A 22,954-nucleotide genomic window follows, 5' to 3' on the forward strand; every position below is an offset into this window, starting at 1 on the left:
CCTGTTTCAAATTTTAGCACCATGGCATTTTTGATACTGGACAGTAAGCAATTTGGTCGGTGCCATAAAAGTATGGAGGTGTGTCAGTGCAGCTTGTTGTGAAGGAGGTGTCTGTACATGGAACTGAATTACACATTTTCCCACACTTGATAGTGGTGAAGCATTTCAGTGGGATTTGTTAACATAAAGAAACCAAAAGATTACGATGCCTAGCCCTACTAATAACATGTTTAAGATGGTGTGTGTGTCTGTGTGTGTGTCTCTGTCTGTATCGACAAACTGAAGTGCCAGTTACATTGCACAACAGTGATAACTGTCTTTTGGAAAACTACTTTGGGGGTGGCAGTGAAATGAACATGCCACAAGTATAGTATAGTATAGTATGAGCCACCCGAGCCTAAGGTGGGTCTTTCAACCAAAACTACTAGTTTACAAATCAAAGGATTTTGAGCATAAGTTGTGAAATCTTTAGTACCCCCGCATGATTTGCAGAATGGTTTGTTGCAGTGTAAAATGTGCGTAAATTGTAGTAAATGGGCCAGACATAAACAGTCACTGGTATTGTTCTTTAATGTATATTTTCTCATGGGATTTACCACCTGAAAGCTGAGTATTTTCTAGTTTGAAGCTCTGTTGTCTTTACCATTTGATGAGTGCAGAAAAAATTCAACAAAATATGTGTTAATGGGAGGTGCCCATTTGAAAACCTCAATAACATACCTGCTCTGGCCTACTGAGCCGGTACGACCAACATCTGAGCCAGGCTTCCTCAGTAAACAGATGCTCAACCTTGTTAAATAACACAAAGGACAGTTCCATCAAGTGCTGTGTTTAGATAAACACCTAAACTCACAAACTGAGCTCGAGACACAAACCTAAACCGGGTTGTTTCTTGTGAATTTAAAGGCAGTCTGAATGAGATGCCAGCTGCAGAGGCTGACTCCCGTGTGGCTCTCAGCACTGTATGCCTGGGTGAGAGGTCACAGACAACAGCTAAGGCTGTTACATAACCTGCGATCCTCTTAGCCGCCTGTCATTGGTTGGTGCCAGAGCACCCTTGCTGAGCTGCATTGTTTACAAACAGCAGCAGCATCAAGTCACAGTGCATATCTTCTTTCACTGGTATAATATTTGGCAATGCTTGTCAGAGAAAAGTGGAGGTTTTACCAGGCTCCTCGCTAATACCTGTTAGCCCCAATTCTTTTCAGCATTTTGTCAGCCATAAAAAGCTTCCGATTTAATCCTCAACCACATGCCTGTACAGCCAGGGGCATCATTTTCACCCATCAGTATTTTTGAAAGCTGAATACAGTGTTTCAGTTCTGCGGGAGAAATCCTCACCCCTTTTAATTGCCCACAGACCAACCAGGGATTTCTGGTTGGGATTAGCGTAGCATCACCATTCTGCCCTGTTTCACCCCCTTCCATCCTTCTCGTTGAGTCGCCGTTTGATGGGATCATGGAGAAACGACAGTTCATTAACATTTGCATAAACCCTGTCTTTCTGTGAGTCAGGATAAAGAGAGAGGATTGGAGGAAGTGAGGTGAAAACGGCAGAGGGAAGAGATGTATGAGGAGAGAAATAAACCCAAAGAGGCATGCCAGGCGCAACAGAGGAGGAGAAAGTGCTGCGGTTTCACATATTTACTCAAGCAGATTACTCAGGTCTTTTTTCCGGCTTTGCTGCTTGTTTCCTAGTTACAGTCTAATCTCCGCTGTCACACACAGTCACACAAGCTCACACACTCCGCTTTATGTGCTGGTATGCAAAGTTTGTTCCCTCAGGCAAGCTTTCTCTCTCTCTCTGTCTCTTGCTATGTCACTTTTTTTCTTCACTTCGGCTCCCTCTGTGCTCGTGCTCCTTATTTCTTATTTTCTTTTGTGCTATGAATATCTCTGGAATAAAGCTGATGTCATCGAGATTATGCATCAGACACGCCTGATGTGGTTTTAACCCCTCCCATCAGCCTCTATAAATACCCCCCTGGCAGTGACATCACAGCCACAGGGCTTGTCACCGAGGCTGATAGGCAGTGATGTTAGACCAGACTTGGTGCTGGAACAGAACAGACACAGCAAAATAAAGCAGATCTTTTAAAGCCAAAGGGCGGGGACCTTTAAACACTGTGGTTTCAGCGGCTCCATGCCACTTCCACCCTCCGCCAAACCAGGTCACCCACAGTCAGGTCCACACGCCAGACGGGCTGGTCGGCGGACAGACCACGCCTGTCTGGAGGGGTGGAGACCTCCAGTGCCGGCCTGGCTGCAAGCTCTGTAAAAGCCTGACTGACTTAATCAGTTATCAAAACAGCTATTATGCAGTAATGACCAGATAAAATCATAACTTATTAAAACAATAAGACGGCCTTCTGAATTAGTCAAAAGTGGAACAGAATCAGTTGATGCAGTGAGCTGCTCATGCTGACTACCCATTTTTTTAAATTTATTCTGAACCAACTGGAAATATAGCCTAAACCTATTACTTCCTATTTGCAGAGGATTTCTAATAGGAAAGATGCACTGGACACTTAGTTTTCAGAGCAATTAATGTAAAAGCTTTCATTAACTAGATATAGGTTGAAGACCTATAAAACAGACAAATTGACATCTTCATGTACTGTAATTGAAAGTACATGAAGATGTTGCAGATTACCACTTTTACTGCACTTAGATCATGAGGGTTGTAACCTTTTTCCCTTTTTATATTAGCTTTCATTATATTTTCCACCCTTTTAGAGGAACATGTTTTGACATCTGAACAAGAGCTGGATGATATGAATACCTCAATCTCAACAAAGACGATATTTCATGGATAACTAATGATCATTCACAATCAAGAGATTTTTGACAGTCATCAGTAATGTGGATGTGATGACTAAGTGGTTACAGGCAAATAATAGAACAGCTGCAACAGTCTGGTAAGTTCAGGAAAATTCACCTCTTTACTGTAATTCAGCCTTTAAGACCAGGAAAAGACAACACTTCATGCCATATCACCATATTAAATATTTAAAATCTCTGGCAATATTTAGTCTCATTTCATAGTGTCAGTATAATGTTGATATATCACCGATCCAGTTTCAGTGTCACTTGTGAGGTCACATACAGGGCCTGATATGTGATCCCAGATGAATACTTGCCTGCATGGCCCACATCAGGGATTGATGGTTTCTTTAATATGACTATGAATGACGGCTGTCAGGGGAGTCAGATATTGATCCCTTATCAGCACTAAGGTTGAAGAAGGAAGTGCATTGATCTGTGCTACTCAGTGTGATGTAGGCCTGACTGAGGGTCTGAGATGATAATGGACACACAGGCAGCGCACAGTAGTTGTAGTCACACAAACACATTGTTAGACAAGGTGACTGCTGTGAGTTAGAATTCCTGTGAGTAAGTCGAGCTCAGGGATTTTCAAAGTGGGGTCTGAGGACCGCCAGGGGTACTCAGTACTCAGTAGAAATTGTTAGAATGCAGAAAATGTATGACCGGTCATTTTAACATTTTCTTTCTTTACAGTTTAATCTCACCATGATTTGACAGTGTTTAGGTAGGAGATTGAAACAGTTTTATTCTTTGAAACATTGATTTCTCTAAACAAATCATGGGAAATAGTTTACCATTTACCAAACTAGGGGAGAATTACTGAGAGCATTAGTGAAAAAAGGAAGAGAAAAGAAAGAAAAGTACCTAAAAACTAACTAAAATATCTGAAAAAAATACAACAAAACTATATAATATAAGATGACTATATAAGATGATATATTTAAAGGTCAGATCAGTTGTGCTGGAAATTTTGTGTGGTTAAATGCTTGTGAAAGGTGTCTGAACACAGCCTGAACATTCAACCCTGACCAAAACATCTCTTGATATGAGTAGGGCAAAATCTCTTCAAATGGGGTTCCGCAGCTTATTACAAATCAATGTGGGAGTCCAGAACATGAGAAGTTTGAAAACTCCTAATGTAGCTCACATCAACGTGTGTGTGTGTGTGTGTGTCCGTGTGTGTGTTGTGTGTCAGGGCCAGTGATGGAGGCCTAGAATAAACAGGGCCATGTAGTAAGAGCAGGGTGTGTCACTCCCTGCCACAGTCCAAGCCCTCAATGGGCATCTGTGCTCCAAGGCTGCTTGCTAAAAGAGGGCATTCTTTTGGACACACACACAAAAACCAAGCAGTCACTCCACTGCCACTAACAGGTTCAGTCACTTGAGAGGAAAGCTTCTGGCCTAAATCTTTGTCTCTCTCTGTCGATAACATCATCATGCTCGTATAGGGAGTGGAAGAGGTGTTTTTAAGTTCAATTACAGAGAAGCCAGGGCATGAATATGTATTTTTTTTTCCCTGCTGTGGTCACTGATTGATGTAACTGTGGTAAGATAGAAAAAGGAAGCACGCAGGCGACTTGCCATGTTCTCCATCAGAACACATTATTCACACGTGGCTGTTGCTGATTCCATTCTGATGTCTCTCTCTCTCTCTCTCTCTCTCTCTCTTTCTCTCTTTCTCTCTTTCTCTTTGCCCCCCCCCCCCCCCCCCCCCCTCTCTCTCACACACACACGCACACACACACACACACACACACACACACACACACACACACTCACACACATACACACAATCAGACCAAGATTGTTCTGTGACTTCACTAGGAATTGCAGAGTGCTGGCTTCCTGCTTGGTTCTGGCTGGTTCCCACTCTGACACGCAGACAGAAGCAGTCAGCCCTTAAGCCCCCCTCCCACCATGCAGCCACATAGTGCTGCTGTTCCCAGAAAGCTCTCTTTTGCCTTTTGTCATGTTTTGGCATTACTTTCTGGCTGCAATTTGCAATGTTTTTTCACATTAGAGCACCATACCCATGATTTTGCATGTGTAGCATAATATCTACATAATGTATAAACTTAACATCTCTGCTGCTCTTTTCTCAAAGCAAGAAGTCATGTTTTAAAACCCCACATCAATTTTCCTCCCTTTTATCCAGCCATTGGTTTCTATTCATCTCACTATGATATGAAGATGAAGTTTCAGAGACTTAAAATGTTTGCTTTACAAAGCAAAATATCAGTTTTGTGTTTCATGAATGTCGATGACTTTGTTAGCTGCTGAGGCACAATATTAAATGGTGGCTGTTTCAACCGAAAATTTCAAATGTGAAAGTGGGTTGTTGCGGTGTAAGATGTGGGTAATTTGTTGTCAATGGGCCAAACATTCAAAACCATTGGTATGGTTCTTGAACAATAAATTAATAGGATATATCCTACACTGTCAGCCAGTGTTTGTGTTTGTGTGTTTGTGCTTGTATAAAATTGGATTTTCAGGATTTCAACACAGGGAAGTCATAGCAGCTACAGCAACTGGGGAAAGTATAAAGAGAAGAAAGTACAGCAAAGCCCAGCATGTGTCACAAGCAAAAACCTTAAACAAAACCACAATGAACTTAAGCACTTTCTGTATTCACCATCTGCTTCTTCAGTGCCTGTATTGGCGTGACAGATGCAACTTACCTCAGCCTCAGGCTAGATGCTGTTTGAACTTGACTTGCAAAGGGCATGGAGGTCGGAATTCACAATACATGTTGCTGCCTCAAGCGACAGGTTGCATATTGTGGCTTTAAAGTTCACTTACTCATGGTTAGAAAGGTTTCATTACCTTAGGATTTGAGGAAACCCATTCAAAACCCAGTGTGTAATTTCACTTTCAAGTACATGGATGCAAATTGGAAAACAAAGTTGTGATAAGTTGACTTTTTGAAAATGCTACTGTGTGTTTTCAACCAACAGCAGCACTACTTTTAAACATTACCCACATGAATCCAATTCTACAGAGTGATTGACAGTACCAATTAGGGTTAGATCAATTTGTAATATAGTGGATTTATTATCAGTATAGGTTTTTATTAAAAAAGCCAATGTATCAATACTATACCGGTTGTCTATATAAAGACCATAACCTTATATTAAGATTAGAATTCTGATAATCAATTAATATTTTACCCATTTATCAAGTTAAAACACAAACATTTGTTGGTTATGCAGTATCTTCACAAATGCTAATAATCACTTGCTTTTCTGATATGTGGTATCCCCTGGTTTCAGTGCTGGTTTTCCCATCCCATTAAAATGCTGTCCACTTGTCATTTTTTATCTGAAAATTGCTCACAATTCTGCTACCATCAGCTTTAGTTGACCTTCAAAAAGCTTTAAGGGTCATTGTGTATTACCAGATGTAGACTCCACTGGCTGGTGTTACGGTAATCTGCTCTGATCACCTCCTTAGCCCTCCTTGACCTAGATGACTAACTCCCACCCTCCAGATGGCTGGAATTCCTTATGCCACAGAAGTGGGGGGTGGAGGGTGGGCGGTTAGTGAGCAGCATAATGACCCCTCATGAGTGATAGAGCTGTAGAGTCGGGCTGTTTTCCAAGCTCCACGGGGTCCTCTGTGTGTCCTGCATCCTGGATGTGCAGCTACTGACATGCACACTTTCAGTGTCACGAGTCATTTTGTATTGCATTGTCAACGTCACTAATAGTGTTCAAAGCAAATTTACAATAAAAAAACATGTTTGTTTTCATTCTCTTTAAATTTCAGATTAAAATTGAATTATCCAAAAACGACACACCACCCTCATCCCTTAATTTGCTATCTTCATAATTGGTTTGTGGCCTTTCCCACACTGAGCTAAGTGAGATGAAAAAATCACAGACAAATTGGCTTCCTATCAAAAAGCAGCAATAGTTTGAAATGTATTTTTTTTATTCATTCATTCATTCATTCATTTATAATAGAAAAAAAAAATAGAAAAAGCTCCCCACCATCTCTGACTGGAAGGATAATAGAGCAGGGGATCTTCAAGGAAATATCATCCAAAAACTGGGGACCTGAAGATTGATTTGAGATGCAGCTGCCATTTTTGAGTTGATACCATTTGTTATGCAGATTCGGTGCAGAATTTGACATGAAATGACAATTGGAGACTTCAGTAAGAATTGTATTTTCAGCGAGGCAAGAATTCTGTTGTGGAAATGTCTTAGAAACTCCCCTTTGTCATCAGTCTACATGGAAAACCAGACATCCTCTGAATGGCCTCTCTCTCTCATTTTTGGTTGTAAAGTTTCATGAGGCTGTGATTATCCTAGAGGTCATAATAGACCATTTTATAGAGTGACGTCAAGTTTCAAAAAAATGGTCTCACTACAATGAAATGGCTACTATGGGAGCTAACATCATCACACATTAATAAAATGTGGCTCATTGAATCCACAAGTGTCTCAGCTTTCCAGTCAAACCCAATTCATGCAGCTCCAAGACTGTTTAGGCCCCAGTCTGCATAAGTACACTACTTTACATAGGCCAAAAGAACACAATTGGACTGCATGGTTTGTGGCCCAAACTGCATGGGATTAGCATAAGGTGGGCATCTGCAAAGGGGACACCTGTGGGCATCCATAAGACCCATTTTCATTCAGATATCTTGAGGTCAAAGGTCAAGGGACCCACTTGAAAATCTCCATGGTAGTTTTTCTTTCACCAAAATTTTGCCGAAATTTTTCCTGCTTAACAACAGCTTAGTGTGACGTACTTTATATCAATCAATTCATTACATTGTCTGTTTTCATATGATACCAGTGTCCTCACTCTAGCTTTAAAACTGTGCTCTACAGTCTCTGAAATCCAGTAAGTTGGCCGGGCCCACCGGCAGACTGTCGGATTGTTAAGGGGTTAACAAATACCAAGGAATGCACTACTTTTAACAGCCACTGTGCCCTAGAGGTAGGCCTATCCATTGTATGTCATTTTTATGGAGAATTTTCCTGAGGAGCTGCTTTTGCTTGTTTGAAACATCAGACTTTTTTAAGGTCCCACCATTTGCTATTTAAAAAGCTGAGTCGCGGCTTAGTGCAAATGTCTGGTCTTCCTTGCTCAGCGAATCATGCGCCTTCCTGTGGGCCATTGGGAGTTTTCTACTGAAAATATGCTGTCACTTAGCAGACCGAGCTGGGCCAGCCTTCCTCTGTGGCTCTGGTTGCCATCCCATCCTTCCCCGGGCATTGTTCCAGGAATTTAGGAAATGTCGATCAGCTGGTTGCTACAAACTCCTCCGCATAGAGCATAGAATGTAGCTGGGCCTGTTTTTCCAACGCAACAGGTGCATGTTTTAGCTCCCTAAACAGATAAGACATGCATACACCTGAGAAACTCCTCTTGTCACAGAGTTGGCAGCACTTATTCATGCCACCAGAGCCCTTTATTGAGCGAGAGGATGTCAAATCAACACATACCCTTCCAAATTATATTGTTTAGGAATGGAGAAGAGTTTAAAAAAGGAGCGGCACTTGAAAGATGAGACAAAATGTCACTGTGTTGTGGGCTTATTGGCCATTGTTGTCTGCCTATAGAAGTCACAGGGGAGAAACATTTCGGCACCGCACACACACACTCACACACAAGATAACTGGTGTTAGATTGCAGACAAACTCTGTCAGCTGAAAGCCATTTATATATTTTAACCATGACAGCCTCTCCCAGTAAAGACTGCTAACCATATTCTTTTTCTATTTTCAAAGTTTTTGTCTCTCTGCTCCTATGTCATCCACCCATAATCTCCCTTCTGCTCTATCTCTCACCACGGGCCCCTCCTCCTTAAACTCTCTCCTTTGTCTTTCTTTTTTTCCAGAGAGATCCAGACTATTTGAAGCTGTGGCTGGAGATCTTCATCAGCTCTTATGAGCGATGCCTGGATGTGGACTTTGAAAAGCCACCTTCAAGGTAACACAAACAGCACAATGTGACAATGTAAATCAAACTAATTTTAATTAGATATTTTTACACATTAAAATGGCAATCTTCAAGAACCAAAACAAACCTTGCTTTGAATTAACAAATGTAGAAAAAAACCCCCAGAAAAGATTACTTCAAAATTTGCAAAAAAATTACAAGAAAATTACCAGATAATTTGAAAACTTGGAAATGAGCAAAACAGTATATTCAGATTATTAACTTAAAATTATTATTGAATTATACACACACACACACACACACCCACACACATAAAATCATAACAAAATGATTCTGGACGATTCTGAAAAGATGCAGATTTCTTGTTTGAATGCAGCCTTCAGGTGTCTTTCACAAGCATTCAAATAAAACTGAATAAATCCATTAAAAAAACAAAACTGAAAGGAAAATGTAACCTTTCTGTGCTTAAGGCAAGTAAGTAAAGGCTACCTGCTACAACTTTGATTTTTTTTTTTTTTGTCTTCCTGTGAAAGTGAATTAAATACAAGTCCAGTGTAAAGGCAAATTAAAATTGTAACCATATTATCCTGAGGAAACATTGCCCAGCCCCCTTGTTTTTGTGCTGCTATCTTTCAAATAGAGAGGCAGGGTCTGAGTGAATTTAATGTCAAGCATCATGTAAATCAAAATTACGATAGCAGTTGTTAAAAAACTATGAATATTGGCCGTGATAATTGGCTAGGCCCGATAATTTGTCAATCCTCAGTCCATTTTTCTTGAAACACCAATGCAGCTTGTGTTGTTGACACATGCCCAAATCAACAACACATGAAGCAAGGTCCCACTTTAGGTCAACAAGAATGAGTTCAGCAGAAGTAGCTGTGTTTGTTGGCGTCATCTACTGTATTTGTGTGACCGCACGCCGCGCAACACTCCACAGCGCAGTCCAAAAATAGCACAGGCCACACCGGATGCCTTTTGTGCACACAGCGGTCACATTTCAACGCAAGCAAAGCTCTGATCTATGCGTGCATGCAACCATATGATGTAGGTGGATGTGCATGTGAGCGGTCCGCTGTGTTTGAACACGTATTTTAAAAGCAGAAAGCACTGTGTCACAGCGTGAAGAGAGAGAGGTGAGGGGAGCCGATGCTCCGGCTGCGCTGGCTGTCATGAGCACATGAGATAATGTCCCGGTGGGTCGGACTGTCGCTTGATGTTGCATAACAGAGGGGAGGATGTCACGGCAGGGTCCAGCTGCCAAGAGGGCTGGGGGGTGGGGTATATGTTAAATCCCATTATCTCAACTTTTCTGATCTGTCATGGTTGTCCTCTTTCCCCTCCATACTATATTAACCTACCCTCTCCTACGTTTTCTATCTCTTTCTCTCTCTCCTTCTTTCTCATTTTTTCTCATTCCTCCTCCCCTCCTTGTCTCTCTTTGCCTTCTCTCTCTGTCTTCTCCCCATTTCCCTCCCTCTTTCCCTCTCTGCAGCTGCCACATCTGTCTGGCTTTCCCACCGATACACATCGTACTGATTTGGCTGCACTCCATTCTCTCTCATGAGCACTACCACACAGTTACACACAAGCACACACTCATCCTAGTAATGAATGCAAGCACTGATCAGGCATGTATATGTTTGTGCGTGAAAAACATCCAGCCCTTTAGGGCAACTTGTCCTTGTGTACACCGCACTTTTGCTTCAATGATAAGCGTCTCGCTGAATAACTGATGGAGCATGTAATCTGCCAAGCCTCGAGGTGACTCCATCAGTGTGTATGTTTGTGTGTGTGTGTGTGTGTGCAACTGTGTGCACTGCTGAGAGGGTATGGTTGTTTATATAAGCAGTGTTCTTCTGCACTCCAAGTATTTGCTCATGCATATGTTCTCTCCCTAAATATGTCGGTTTAATTGTGTGGAAGTAAATCGGGTGTTTAGTTATACCTCATGTGTGATCTTTGCACAGATTGGAATTATTTAAAACATGTTTACCAACATGCTTGACATTTCCCCCTCCGCTGACAAAACCACCAACTCTAAGCTGAAACCTTGATGAGATGAGAAGGAGAAACCACACTTCTCATTGCTGCTCTCACAAATACAAACACGGTGGAAAGTTCAACAGACTGAGCGTGGGAGTGGGGTCCGTGCTCAGAGTATTTAGAGATGAAACACTCTTGCCTGTGTGGGATTTTTCTATAGGAAACTACTACAATATACACTTTCCATTTTACAGACAAAAACACATTTACAACCATCGTTTTACAACCATGTGTTTGTGTCAAACAAGGAGAGGATGTTTCTTTTTTTCACTAATAATAACAATAATTATAATTAACTTCATTTAGATAGCACATTTCTTAACAAAGTTACAAAGTGCAGTAAAAGAAAAGAAATAAAACCAGGCAGGGCAGATAAAATGAGAATAAGGCCAAAGGACATGAGCAGAGAGTGTGAGTAAAAGACATAATATTATGACTATAACGACACTATAGAATGAATTAAATCAAATAAGTGAGAATAAAAACAATGATAAAAAGTCATTGTGATTGTGTGTGTGGATGTCAGTGTTTGTCTGCCCTGCGATGGACTGGCGACCTGTCCAGGGTGTTTCACTGCCTTCTGCCCTATGTGCGCTGGGATAGGCTCCAGCAACCCCCCCGAGTGGTTTAGAAGATGAATGAATGAAAAGGTCATAATGAAAATAATAAGAATAATTTTAAGAAATGACAAAAATCACAAGTATAATAAAATCAGGTCAATAGGCACACAGACAGTAGATTCATATTCAACCTGCTTCTTTTGTCCATTTTTTTTTTTTTTTTTGCTTGTGTGTCTCCAGGCTGGAGGAGGTTCCCCCAGTGTTGACCCTCCTCCCAGACAACATCCTGCAGGTTTTACGCCACCAACTGCTGCAGTGCGTCCAGAAAGCATCCGACGGCCTGGAGCCTGAACAGCAGAATTTGGCACTGCTGCTACTCAAATTCCTCATCATAATCTGCAGGTCAGGATGACACACACACACACACACGCACACACACACACACACACACACAAACACATAATAGTAGCTACTGTGCAGGTGAGCAGGAAAGCTCTTGTCACATCACTCCTGTGTTTTCTAGATGAAGTTGTATATTGTAGTGTTGTAATGATTTAGAGAGAATAGCTGCATTGTAGGGATAGTACAAAACGATGGCAAATAATGGATGATATAACTAACATATCTGTCCATTTGTCCTTTGTATGTGCTCTCCAACAGGAACCTGTCCAATGTGGAAGAGATTGGCACATGCTCCTATATCAATCACGTCATCACCATGACAACCCTCTACATTCAGCAGGTCTGGCTCCTACCCCTTTCTCTGCTCCTCACTTCACTCCCTCCAGCATGTTGTCAAATTATTGTCCTTAGAAGATACGCAGTGGCTGGCAAAAAGAGGCACACATCACAATCAAAATGGACTAACCTCTTCATACATGCACACTTACATTTTTATAAAATATGTGTAACTATGTAAATAGGAAGCATGGGTGTTGCTGCTTCCCTGGATAAATAAATATTAAAAAATATGTAGCAGAGTTAAAATGTGGCTTCTAAAATACACTGATGAAAATCACAAAGGATAGATACACAATCTAAATATGAGGCACATGGCAGGTGTAAAGGGAGCTTCCATGTGTTTTGTGTTGCAGCTGAAGAGTAAGACCAAGGAGAAGGAGATGGCAGACCAGAGCCAGGCGGAAGAATTTGTCCGGCACGCGCTAGCCTTCTGCGAGAGCCTCTACGACCCCTACCGCAACTGGAGGCATCGAACCTGCGGGTAACAGCACACACAACCTACCTACCAGCCTAGCTAACTAGCTCACTGAGGGAACTAAGTTTCTGATCAGTGTATGAAAAACTGGATGGAAGAATAAACAGAGTTGGGGTCTGCCAACTCAATACAAATGTGATTCAAATCTCTGTAGCTCTAGTTGAATGTGATGAATTAGTCTGTGCTCTTGCTTTTTCAGATGATCATACCAGATAGAACACATGAAAAAAATAGTAGAATATGAGTGTCAGTTGGCCCTCAGTTCATTTTGATGAAGGACCATACCAGTGATTTTGAAGGTTTGACCCATTTACCACAATTTACCCACATTTTACATCGCCAGATGTAAAAACAAGCCATTTTGCAAGTCTTGTGGGGGCACTTAAGATCAGTTCACTTGATTTGTAAATCTAAATTTTTGGTTGAAACAATTCAGCTTCTGCTGCTGGTGAAGTTGTCACCGTTAATAAACCACAGCATTGGTAATTGGCTGTGTAAAGCAAACGTTTATCTGGGGACTATTTTCCAGAGGGCTTTCAGACCTGTTCCAATCACTCAGCCTAATTTCAAGTCATGAAAACACAACAGTGCTGCTGCTTTTAGTAAAACTAATGTGGACGCCTTTATTACGGTGATGGAATACTGGTGTGAAGAAAATTTGAAGTCTCTCTCAAAGTTCATTATAGTTGAACGACTGGAAACCAATGGCTGGATAAAAAGTGGAAAAAATGATATCAGAGTTCTAAAATACGGCTGCTTGCTTTGGGAAAAGATGCGCAGGAACGTGATGTTTATACATTTTGTAGATATTAGGCTCTCCCAGAGATGATATGCTGGCAAACCTACTAAATAATGTATGGAGCATATCTTTATGAGGTGGTGCTAACCAGCTGTCTATTTAAATCAGGGGTTAGAATGCCCAGTAGTGCTCACAAAAATGGCTATACTAGCCCAGTGTGGTTGCAAGGCTCACCAGGGCTCCAGGTCCTGGTTTGTTGAGGGCTTTCAAAGTCCTTTTAGTCTGACTGGAATAGACTGTCCCTGTCATTTCTCAGGAGTTTGCATGTCATGTGCAGGGTTTTTATATCAGTACTGCTCATTGGTCTGCTACGAATTTCAGGCCATGTTTCTACTAGCGTTTCCAGTCTGTTGAGTCTACTTGCCAGCACCAAATGTTTTTTTTTAAATTTCTTCTCAAGCTGGAACCATGATCAGGACAAAGGAGAACACTTTTAGCCTGTCTAGAGGTTTTCCTTTTCGAAAGGCCTAGAAAAGTCAAATTGTACATTCAATATCTTAGGGTGTCACAAACTTCAACAAATCCTTTTACAGCCTCAGTAAAACATTTTAAATGTATCTTTAGCTATCACATAATGCCAGTCCTTTCTTCAAAAGCACTTTTTCTACCTGAGAGTAGAAAAAGATGGTCTGAAAAAAAAAAAAACCTGAAATAAAAGCCAAAGGGGAAACATTTTTCAGCTACAGAGCTACATAGTACTGCCTTTGGCTACATGCAAAATGCTTACCATCACAATATTGAGTTTTTCTGCTTGTTCTGTAGGTGACTCTGTAGAGAATATCTAAACTCTTAACAGCTTTTCGGATTTTTTTATACATATGTTACAGTTTTTCAAAGTTTTTTCAGATTGTCGTCAAAACAAGGCAATACAAACTCTAAAATTTGAAAATGTGTGTGTGTGTGTCTTTCTCAGGGAACAGCTGGGTACAGTAGAGAGGAGCAGACAGAAGTACAAAGCAGCTCCACTCACCGTCGAGTTTGTCCCTTTCTTTTACCGTAAGTCGCTCTCTTCATCCCTTCTTTTTTCTTCATCTCTCTCTTGTTCCCCTCTCCGTAGCATGCTCTTGCTTCTCTTTCTCCTCTTTTTTCTCCCCTTTTTTGTTGACCTAAGGCAAGATTTTCTGATAAATGACTAATCCTTCCGACTGGTTTGCATGTTGGAGAAAACGTACCATGTTATTCAAACTACTGAATAAATCATAAGTATTAGCATCTACTCTGAAAAAATAAATTATATTCATTAAGAAAAAATCAGCTGACATGGCACAGTGGATGTTTTAGTCACTGCATTTAGCAAATAAGAAGGCAGCATCATACAGCCTCTTGCTCACATACACTTATTCACACAGTCAGTTTTTTTTTTTTTTGTCGCAGTTAAGTACAGGGGCCCAGAGACTCCTATGCGTCCTTGACAGCATCCCTAGCAAAATGAGATAAATTTAATTCATTTGAAATGCAAACCAATTAGAGAAGTTGAGACTAGATGTTGTAATTTCACTCTCATCAATAGCTGTGCCTTCATAACACTCAAAAATTAGCTGAATCATTAAAATGTCACTAAAAAAAAAAATCAAACTAATTGAGGTATGTATTTAAGGGAATAAAACACAGAGTGAATCACTGTGTCATCATCATTTGACTGTTGATATGGGCAACCAGATTGTTTGCTTGCTATATGCCTGTGTCTAGTTGTGTAGAGATGGACAGTCTATCAATGGCTGCTTAATATTCAATGCATTTCCTGTTGCTGTGTTTTACAAGTTATAGTGTTTCTTTTTATCGAATAAAATGTTTATTTGCATCAAGGGAGCAAATTTTTGGGATTTTATTTTACATGCCATTTTCATCAAACATTTTTATGTAATATGGCAAACTGTACATAAAAAAGGTTTGACAGAAGCAGTTAGCACAGACAGTTTGTACAGACAGCTCAAACAAATCTCTGCTGAATCAACAACAAAAATTCTGCCATATCTAAGAGACTGGGATCAAATGAAATAGGGTTGAAATAGAGTTCAAGGTTGAGTGTTAGTCTTTTTTTTGGGGTCATGACATGAAGACATTGGTCCAGTGTTCCAGTGTTTACTGTGTTCGGTCCATACTTTGTATGCCCCACCTACCTTAGTGAAGTCAATGAGGAAGCCATGCTCTATAATGGGAAAAATAGCTTGTGATCACAGAAGTCCTCCTCTCCTCTCCTTTCCTCTCCTCTCCTCTCCTCTCCTCGCTCCTTTCCTCTTCTCTCCTCTCCTCTGCACCGGCTTGTCCTCTAGCAGCTCCCATGCCTTCTCTCTCCCACTGCCTCCTCTTCCCTCTCTGGGTCCAGATGAATCCAGTCTTTGTGTCCTTGCTCTGTTCACCAGACATTTAGATGTGCTGATAGTGAATGGTGTCTGTTGAGCCTCTTCAGCAACACTGGCGGCCATTTTGAACAAAAAGTCCCCTATCTTGTGTATGTGTGTGTGGCTGCTGCGGTTTGGTATCACCAGAGATAACACCCGGAGCGCCAACATGACAGGCTGTTTTTGTGTTATCATGCATGCTTAGATGAGAGACAAGTGTGCTTGTGTGTATATTTATGGGCAGAATGCAAGTGTGTCAAGTGTGTGGGAGGGTTGTAGGTAGAGGTTTGCAGTAGAAAATGATAGATCCATTCCTTTTTTTTCACTTATAGAGCTTCATTTCAGTGATACCAGTTTGCCTGTTTTCAGGAAAACACTTGGAACAACATGTGAATGAGAGAGAAGATACAGTTCATAATATGAGCATGGATTCTGCTTTTGCCTCATTTCCATTCAGCTTGCAAACAAATGTTAAGCAAATTTTTGAAATGCTGCAAACAATAAAATGCAAATTATGTGTTTTTCCATCTGCCGGTTAGAAGGAAACAAATTGGCTTCTTGAATGTAAATACATCCACAATAAAAAAGGAGGACCCTTTTGATTTCAGTAGTGCTGTCCTGGTGAAAATAAAAAATAAATAAAACCAAAATCAAAGAAACAGTGGTATTCTAATCATTAGAATACCAATGCACCTCTCGTGTACCAGTAGAAAGATTTACAGCCTGAATTTCTTATTACTATCTATCTACACACACACACACACATACACACGCCATTTCATTGATTTTTTGTGATTTGCCTAATAATGGTAGAATGGGTGGTTAGATTTAGTTAAGGGATGGATTGGATGCAGGAAGCAGACACCATGGAGCCACAAGGTCCTATGACCTCTGCCCAATTGGATGTGTTGACAGATGAGTTAATGGATGACTGAGGCCACCATCACCTTGAGGTTACTGGCAGGGCTGCCACTGCCTGTGTGTGTGTGTGTGTGTATATACAATATGTGTGCAAAGGCACTTTGTTTTCTGCAAATTTCTTTGGGTCTATTTGTATATGTAGGAGTCAGTAAAGACAGATAAAGTTGTGTGTACATGAGAGTTAGTGTTTTGTTTGTAGTTGAAAAGAGAGGAACTTAAACGGTTTGCCCACAGCTGTGGACTCTCTGTGGCTGTGTTGAATTTGCATAGGTAACAGTACGCCCACAGATCCAACTAATGCACTTGTATGTGTATGTGTGTGTGTGTGTGTGTGTGTGTGTGTGTGTGTGTGTGTGTGTGATTACTCCAGAGTGCTTCCAGGAGAGTGAACACCTGAAGGACAGTCTGAAATGCTGCCTGCTGCATCTGTTTGGAGCCATAGTGGCCGGTGGTCAGGTAAGCCTCTGGCTGTAACCGGGTGGTCGCCGGTTGGACTCCTGTGACACCTGATCCATGCGTCATGCCCAATCGCTACTGCACATGTTCAGCTGTCAACAGAGATGGGAATGAAGCAGAACCTTTCACTCGTTTCCTACTTTCGTCATCAATTATGGAAAGAAGGATGTTTAACTCAGAATGTCATTCATTAGATCTTTTTTAAACACTGCCATATCGGCCTGAATAACACCTGAAAAAGTGAGGCCGTCTTATATTTGAGGACTAGATAATTACATGTCATTTGGATGTACGGATATTGGGTCGTGACACCGTTTGTCTTAATATGTGACCATTTTCTTTGCCCAAGACCATGAAATCCCTACCTACCCTGGTATGAGCAGCTACCACCCCTGACCTCTGTCCTCTGACCCCCCTTGGTTAAACATTTATGAGTATTCCAGAAGTATGAGTATTCCATATCATTTAGTTTAAAGTCACGTGAGGCTGTGCTTTATAGTAGTTCTATTAGCAGTGTAAGTGGTGATATGGCTAGTGCCTTAATAATTAAAGAGGCAATAAGAAAGAAGTTTATTGCTTCATAGTGCAAACTGACCATAATATATCTGGGGGTTTGATTAATATTGGTGACCTGGCCATGAGTTTTTCAAAATTGTGTAGAAAATAGGAAAAATGTCTGCACTCACATAATGAAGTTCTCATATATGTTTGTGAACTTCAAGTGCGTTTGGTTCCAAGAAGAACAGGAATGTGGTAAGAAACTCACAAACTGATTAAAAGAGGGAATGTCCACATGGGAATGTCTTGCTGATGAAATATATTTAATTCATAAACTGCATCATTGTGAGAAAAATAGTGCAAAAAACAGAAAAGAAGCAGAACAATGACATAAGCTTGACATAGGACTTTTTGATCATGTTACACTACTATTGCTCCATGTGGTGTAGGCATGTACCTCCATTCTAACAGACAGACTAATGAAGGTTTAGGAAACATTTCTATTCCCTGTACTTTTATTTTTCATCAGCAAGCTTCTCTTTTGGACATTTCTTCTTTCGATCAGTGTGGAAGTTTCTTCACCATAAATACTAGGCTATATCCGACTCACAATTTCCAGAGTCAGCCTTTCGGTACAAGTCAACCTGCCCCCAGTACATATTGTAATGACACATAATTATCTAAAAAACAAATAAAACAAACAAGCAAAGAAAAAAAAAAACAGACTCCTCAATTCCACCCTCAATTCCAGAGGCCTATGGCTGATGATTCAGCTCGGTGACTTTCCATACAAAATTCTGGCCAATGTTTTTTGGCATAGAAACTTTCCACCTTTTCATGCTTCAGGACTCTTCCAGTCCTAATAAGACATCTTATTTGTGTTATCTGTTGTGCTTGGCTGCCATCAGCTGTTCTGTTCTGCTTATGTTGATTGACTTGCCTCAATTTTGTCTTTCTTTCTTTCCTCCACACCTGACTGGCAGAGGAACGCCCTGCTAGCCATCTCCCCAGCCACCATGGAGGTGTTGATGCGGGTGCTGGCTGACTGCTCCATGGGTAGCTGCTCCACAGACGAGGGCGAGGACTGGGACAGCGAGGCCCCTGACCGCAAGGCTCTGCTGACGCTGGGCTGCCTGCGGGAGGTGGTGCAGCGCCTCCTGGCTTCCAGCTCCGACCAACGGCAGGTGGAAATTGCCTCCGTGCTGGAAAACTACTTCAAGCTGCTCAACTCGGACCCGGCGGCTGCCATTGTTGCCCGGCAGCAGCAGCAACAGGCCAAGGGCCGAGCGCCAACACTGGGCCGACACTGGGAGAGCCGCTTTGTGGCGCTGCAAGTACACATGCTAGGTAGGCATTGTAGGACGGGTTTACAAGGTTGAAAAGTTTCTAGGCAAAAGGAAAATCACTGGAGCAACATGATCTTTCTTCCTTTTGTAATTCCTTGTACCTGTATTGCTGTCCTCCTCCTATGATGCACCATTCTGCCTATTTCCAAAAGAGACTGATGCATGGAGGAATTATTCGATAACTGAAAAATTGGTGTTAACCATATCTCACCTGTCCCAAAGATGAAAACAAAGGACGGCAACTACAGTGGGTGCTGTATATATTTGACTTATGCGTATATCACTGTTTTTTGAATAAGTCCTTAAAAGATGAGAAAAGGCCTTTTCTGTTTTGCATCATATTTGGACAGAAACCCAATTGATCTGACTTATTTTTATTTTCTTTGGTTTTCTCTCTGTCTGTCTCTGTCTGTCTGTGTTTGTCTCTCAGACACTATCAGGGACATGTTCCTGTGTTCAGACAGGCCAGTTCTCCAAGCCATCTTCCTCAACAGTAACTGTTTTGAGCATCTGACACGACTGCTGCAGAACAGCAAGGTAATTACGCTGACCTTGCCAACCCCTGATGCCTTAAAATATAGATCATATATGCCAGAAGTGGGTGAATATTGTATTTGGTCATTTTGAGCCCTTAGTAATAATATGTCTAGCAAGGACTAGTAAGAACAATTCCTAAATTGCGAGTTGCACTGGATTTATATTAGCTTGTAAATGTTGCCTCCACTCTTAAAGGACCATACCAGTGATTATAAATGTGTTGGTCGATTTACTGCAATTTCCCCACATTTTTATTTTCAATTTAGATTTTTTGGTTCAAACAGCCACCTGATAATGTCATGCTTCTGTTATGTTATGCTAAACATGCCAAATCACTGGTATGATTTAACATGTATTGTAAGGCTGCAGAAAAGTCGCTATGCAGTTTTAGTGTCTGTAAATACTAACAAAATGGAAGTTTTGTGATGGGTTTAAAAAAAATGTGATAAGTTAAATTATGGATTTTATCCTCATACACAGCTGGTATAAATAAAGTGCAACTACGACAGGTCACATATCTGAAATCTGATTTGGAAACATTTTTGACCAGGTCTGGTCTAGCCTTCTACATCCATCGAATGCAGCATGTTCTGTATCTGTTTTGTTCAGGACTTGTTAAAGTTTCAGTGTGAGAGCATTTTGCCCACATCGCATGTTAACCTCCCCACAGCAAGGCTGGAACACCAACACCCCCCCTCCCCCACGCGCACACACACACACACACACACACACACACACACACACAGTGGCCTCTGCCGAGGGCCTTGACCTTTTAACCTCTCACCCCTTCCTCCACTCCTGACCTCTTCTCCTCTGCCTTGCACCATCCTTTCTCTCTCTTGCTCTCTCTTTCTCTCCTCTCTCCCTCTCTCTCTGTCTCTCTCCCTCACACTGGCCCCTCCATGCTGTTTTGACACGTTGCCTGTTGTGTGTGTCAGCTGGTTAATGCTAGGTGCACGGCTGCAGACAAGGACCAGAAAGATATAACCAACAACAGGTTACTGACAGGAGAGAGGGACACTCAGGTACCGCCGAGACCCCTCCACCACCACCCCATCCAGCTCCCAACCGTTCACCCCCCTCACCCCCCTACTCCTCACCTGCTGCTGCCAAAACCTAGCACCCTATCCTCATCATGGGCCAAGAGCCACACGGCCACTCCACAGCAAGACTCTTGCCCTGCATTGAACCACATAATTATTTCTAATTGGATCAGAAGTTTCTCTGTTGTCAAAGAGAGGAAAAACAATCTAGTCATTGAGTTAACATCGACTGTGGGCTATTGGTGTGCATTCAGGCATCACCCTGTTAAGTTTGTATGCACTATTTATACAACACATTACTATGGCTGGATTGCACCAACACAGATGGATTTTTAAACCAGATTAAATCATAGTTTACCATCAAATTCTAAAAACGCAATGTTAAGTGTTAATTTTTTAATTTAATTTTTTTTTAGACAATTAACAAAAATACCCGAAAATCTGCACAGAAATACAAAAAAAAGACTATGTTTATCATTGTTATTAAAATCATATATAAATGCATTTTAACACAAGAAATCTGGCATTGATCAGTGATGCTTGATCGATACTTGTAAAAGCAAGTCAGCTTCAATATTCTTCATTTTTCTGAGGACTCCCTGGAAGCCCCTCAAGGACCCATGGGTGTCCCCAGACCTGTCTTTTAACACCACTGCTCTAGACCATCGTATGTGCACAGAACAGCCACTTGTTCCCTTCAGTGCACACCAGCTTTCATAGAATTCTCTTTGTAAACAGAGCCACCTTTATATGATATAATCCCTCCACTGATCTAGATGACAGGAATGCAGGTGGACAAATGCACACACACAAACACACACACACACACACACACACACGCACACACACGCACGCGCGCGCACGCACAGCAGTGAACCTTTGTTATAAAGCGCCCGTAACCTGATGCCAGCCAGTTTAACAGGTTCTGGCTAGCAGGACGCATCCCTGATCACTGTTAGAAATGCAAAATAGAGCTTCATGGATCAAAGCAACCAGTTTGCTGTGCTACAACAGAGAGATCAAACAGTCCTGTTTGGGAAAAAAAAAAAAAAGAATCGTGATGTAAAAATAGCAAAAGCTGAACAAACCCGAGGTACAAAATGGCAATGCAGCTTTCTGGTTTTGTTGTGGAGTGACCTCTTTGCCCCCTTTCACATCTACTATTTCTTTATTTCCATTTTCAGTTTCCCCCACTCCCCTGCCCCCCTCCCCTCCACATTTTCCTGGTGTTCTATGGGTTATACAGTACTATATATGCTCTGGGTACACTGGGTTTTCCACTGGAATGCTATCACACTGGCCTGGCTTGTGTTCTAACAGATGTCAATGGTTTGAGGTGATCTGGACTTGATGATGATCTGAGTGTTTTATTTTTACCACAGTCCCTCTCCAGCCGGTCCGAGACACTCCATTGGATCAGTTACTGTATAGAAGTGCATTCTGATGAAATGCTGGGTTCAGTGATCCCGATGTAGCACATGAGAAGGACAGAGCTGGATGGAGATGTGTTTGTGCTGTTTTTGTTTTTCATGTGTTTAATGGGCTGCATCTTCTGTGTGTGCAAGGGAAAACAAGTGACTGTGAATATTGGGAGGAGCATGGCCGCTCCTTTGTGGATTTGTCTGTCTGTGGAGGTGGTTACACTCAGCTTTCTGCTTCAGTCCCATCGTTTTGATGTTAGAACAGATTGTTTTCCACCTGGAGCAGAAAGACAACCGTTTCCTTCTCTCCAGTGTGGTGTTAAACACGAGCACCAAGAATCAGGACTCCTAATCATTGATGATTTCACTCACACATGTTCATACATGAAGACACACAGACTAATACAAGCACGCACCTAAGCATCCACAGAATGAGAAGTCTCCCTTTTATTCCTCCAGGTGTGATGCATGTTATATTCAACACCTTTTTTCATAAGTTGATCATTTTTTCATCTCAAGCCCTGTTCATGGACATGGCTTTAAATTGTGTGCATGCACATTTAAAAGCGCTCTCATTCGGCTGGAATAAAAGGAGGTTTGACTTGTGTCCAATCATGCTGCCACTACATTTTCCTCCCCTCACTCCCTTACCACTGAATGAAATAGTGCCTGTGCTGTAACGAGAGACAGACTGTATGATTTTCTTTCAGGTGTTTCAGGGGCGACTTGACTCCCTTGCCGTAGCAACCATCAAAGCCCTGACAACAGTGATGCACAAATCACCAGCTGCAAAGGTAAAGGACGCACAAATAAATATAGTGAAATATAAAAATCAACTACACTGTGAGTAAACTTTGGACTCTCTGGATCTTCCTGCAAGGAATCGAAGTAGAGTAGAAAAGTGTAGCTGAAGATGGTTAGAAGAGTGGGTTTCTGTCCACAAGGTTGTTAGTTTGGTCTGAATTCTGTGAATTTATGCACCAGGTGGCAGATTATTGGCAGAGATCATTCATCCTCTCTCTCCACAAAT

The 22,954-nt window shown here is 41.6% G+C and overlaps 1 protein-coding gene across 3 annotated transcripts in view; it reads left to right on the forward strand.

The window, feature by feature from the left end:
- nbeal1 (neurobeachin-like 1) overlaps positions 1-22,954 on the forward strand; it is a 63,229-nt gene that overhangs the window by 4,206 nt on the left and 36,069 nt on the right. For 2 of the 3 annotated variants that reach the window (XM_030067369.1, XM_030067378.1), the window contains exons 3-12: positions 8,678-8,769; positions 11,586-11,747; positions 12,006-12,087; positions 12,440-12,567; positions 14,274-14,356; positions 16,994-17,079; positions 18,561-18,924; positions 19,354-19,460; positions 20,399-20,485; positions 22,635-22,718. In XM_030067369.1, the coding sequence (XP_029923229.1) occupies positions 8,678-8,769; positions 11,586-11,747; positions 12,006-12,087; positions 12,440-12,567; positions 14,274-14,356; positions 16,994-17,079; positions 18,561-18,924; positions 19,354-19,460; positions 20,399-20,485; positions 22,635-22,718 (1,275 nt within the window). The remainder of the gene's footprint in view (positions 1-8,677; positions 8,770-11,585; positions 11,748-12,005; positions 12,088-12,439; positions 12,568-14,273; positions 14,357-16,993; positions 17,080-18,560; positions 18,925-19,353; positions 19,461-20,398; positions 20,486-22,634; positions 22,719-22,954) is intronic. The other variant, XM_030067387.1, reaches the window with a different exon arrangement.

Source organism: Myripristis murdjan, chromosome 2 (assembly GCF_902150065.1).
Source record: "Myripristis murdjan chromosome 2, fMyrMur1.1, whole genome shotgun sequence".
Classification (NCBI taxonomy): Eukaryota; Metazoa; Chordata; class Actinopteri; order Holocentriformes; family Holocentridae; genus Myripristis; species Myripristis murdjan.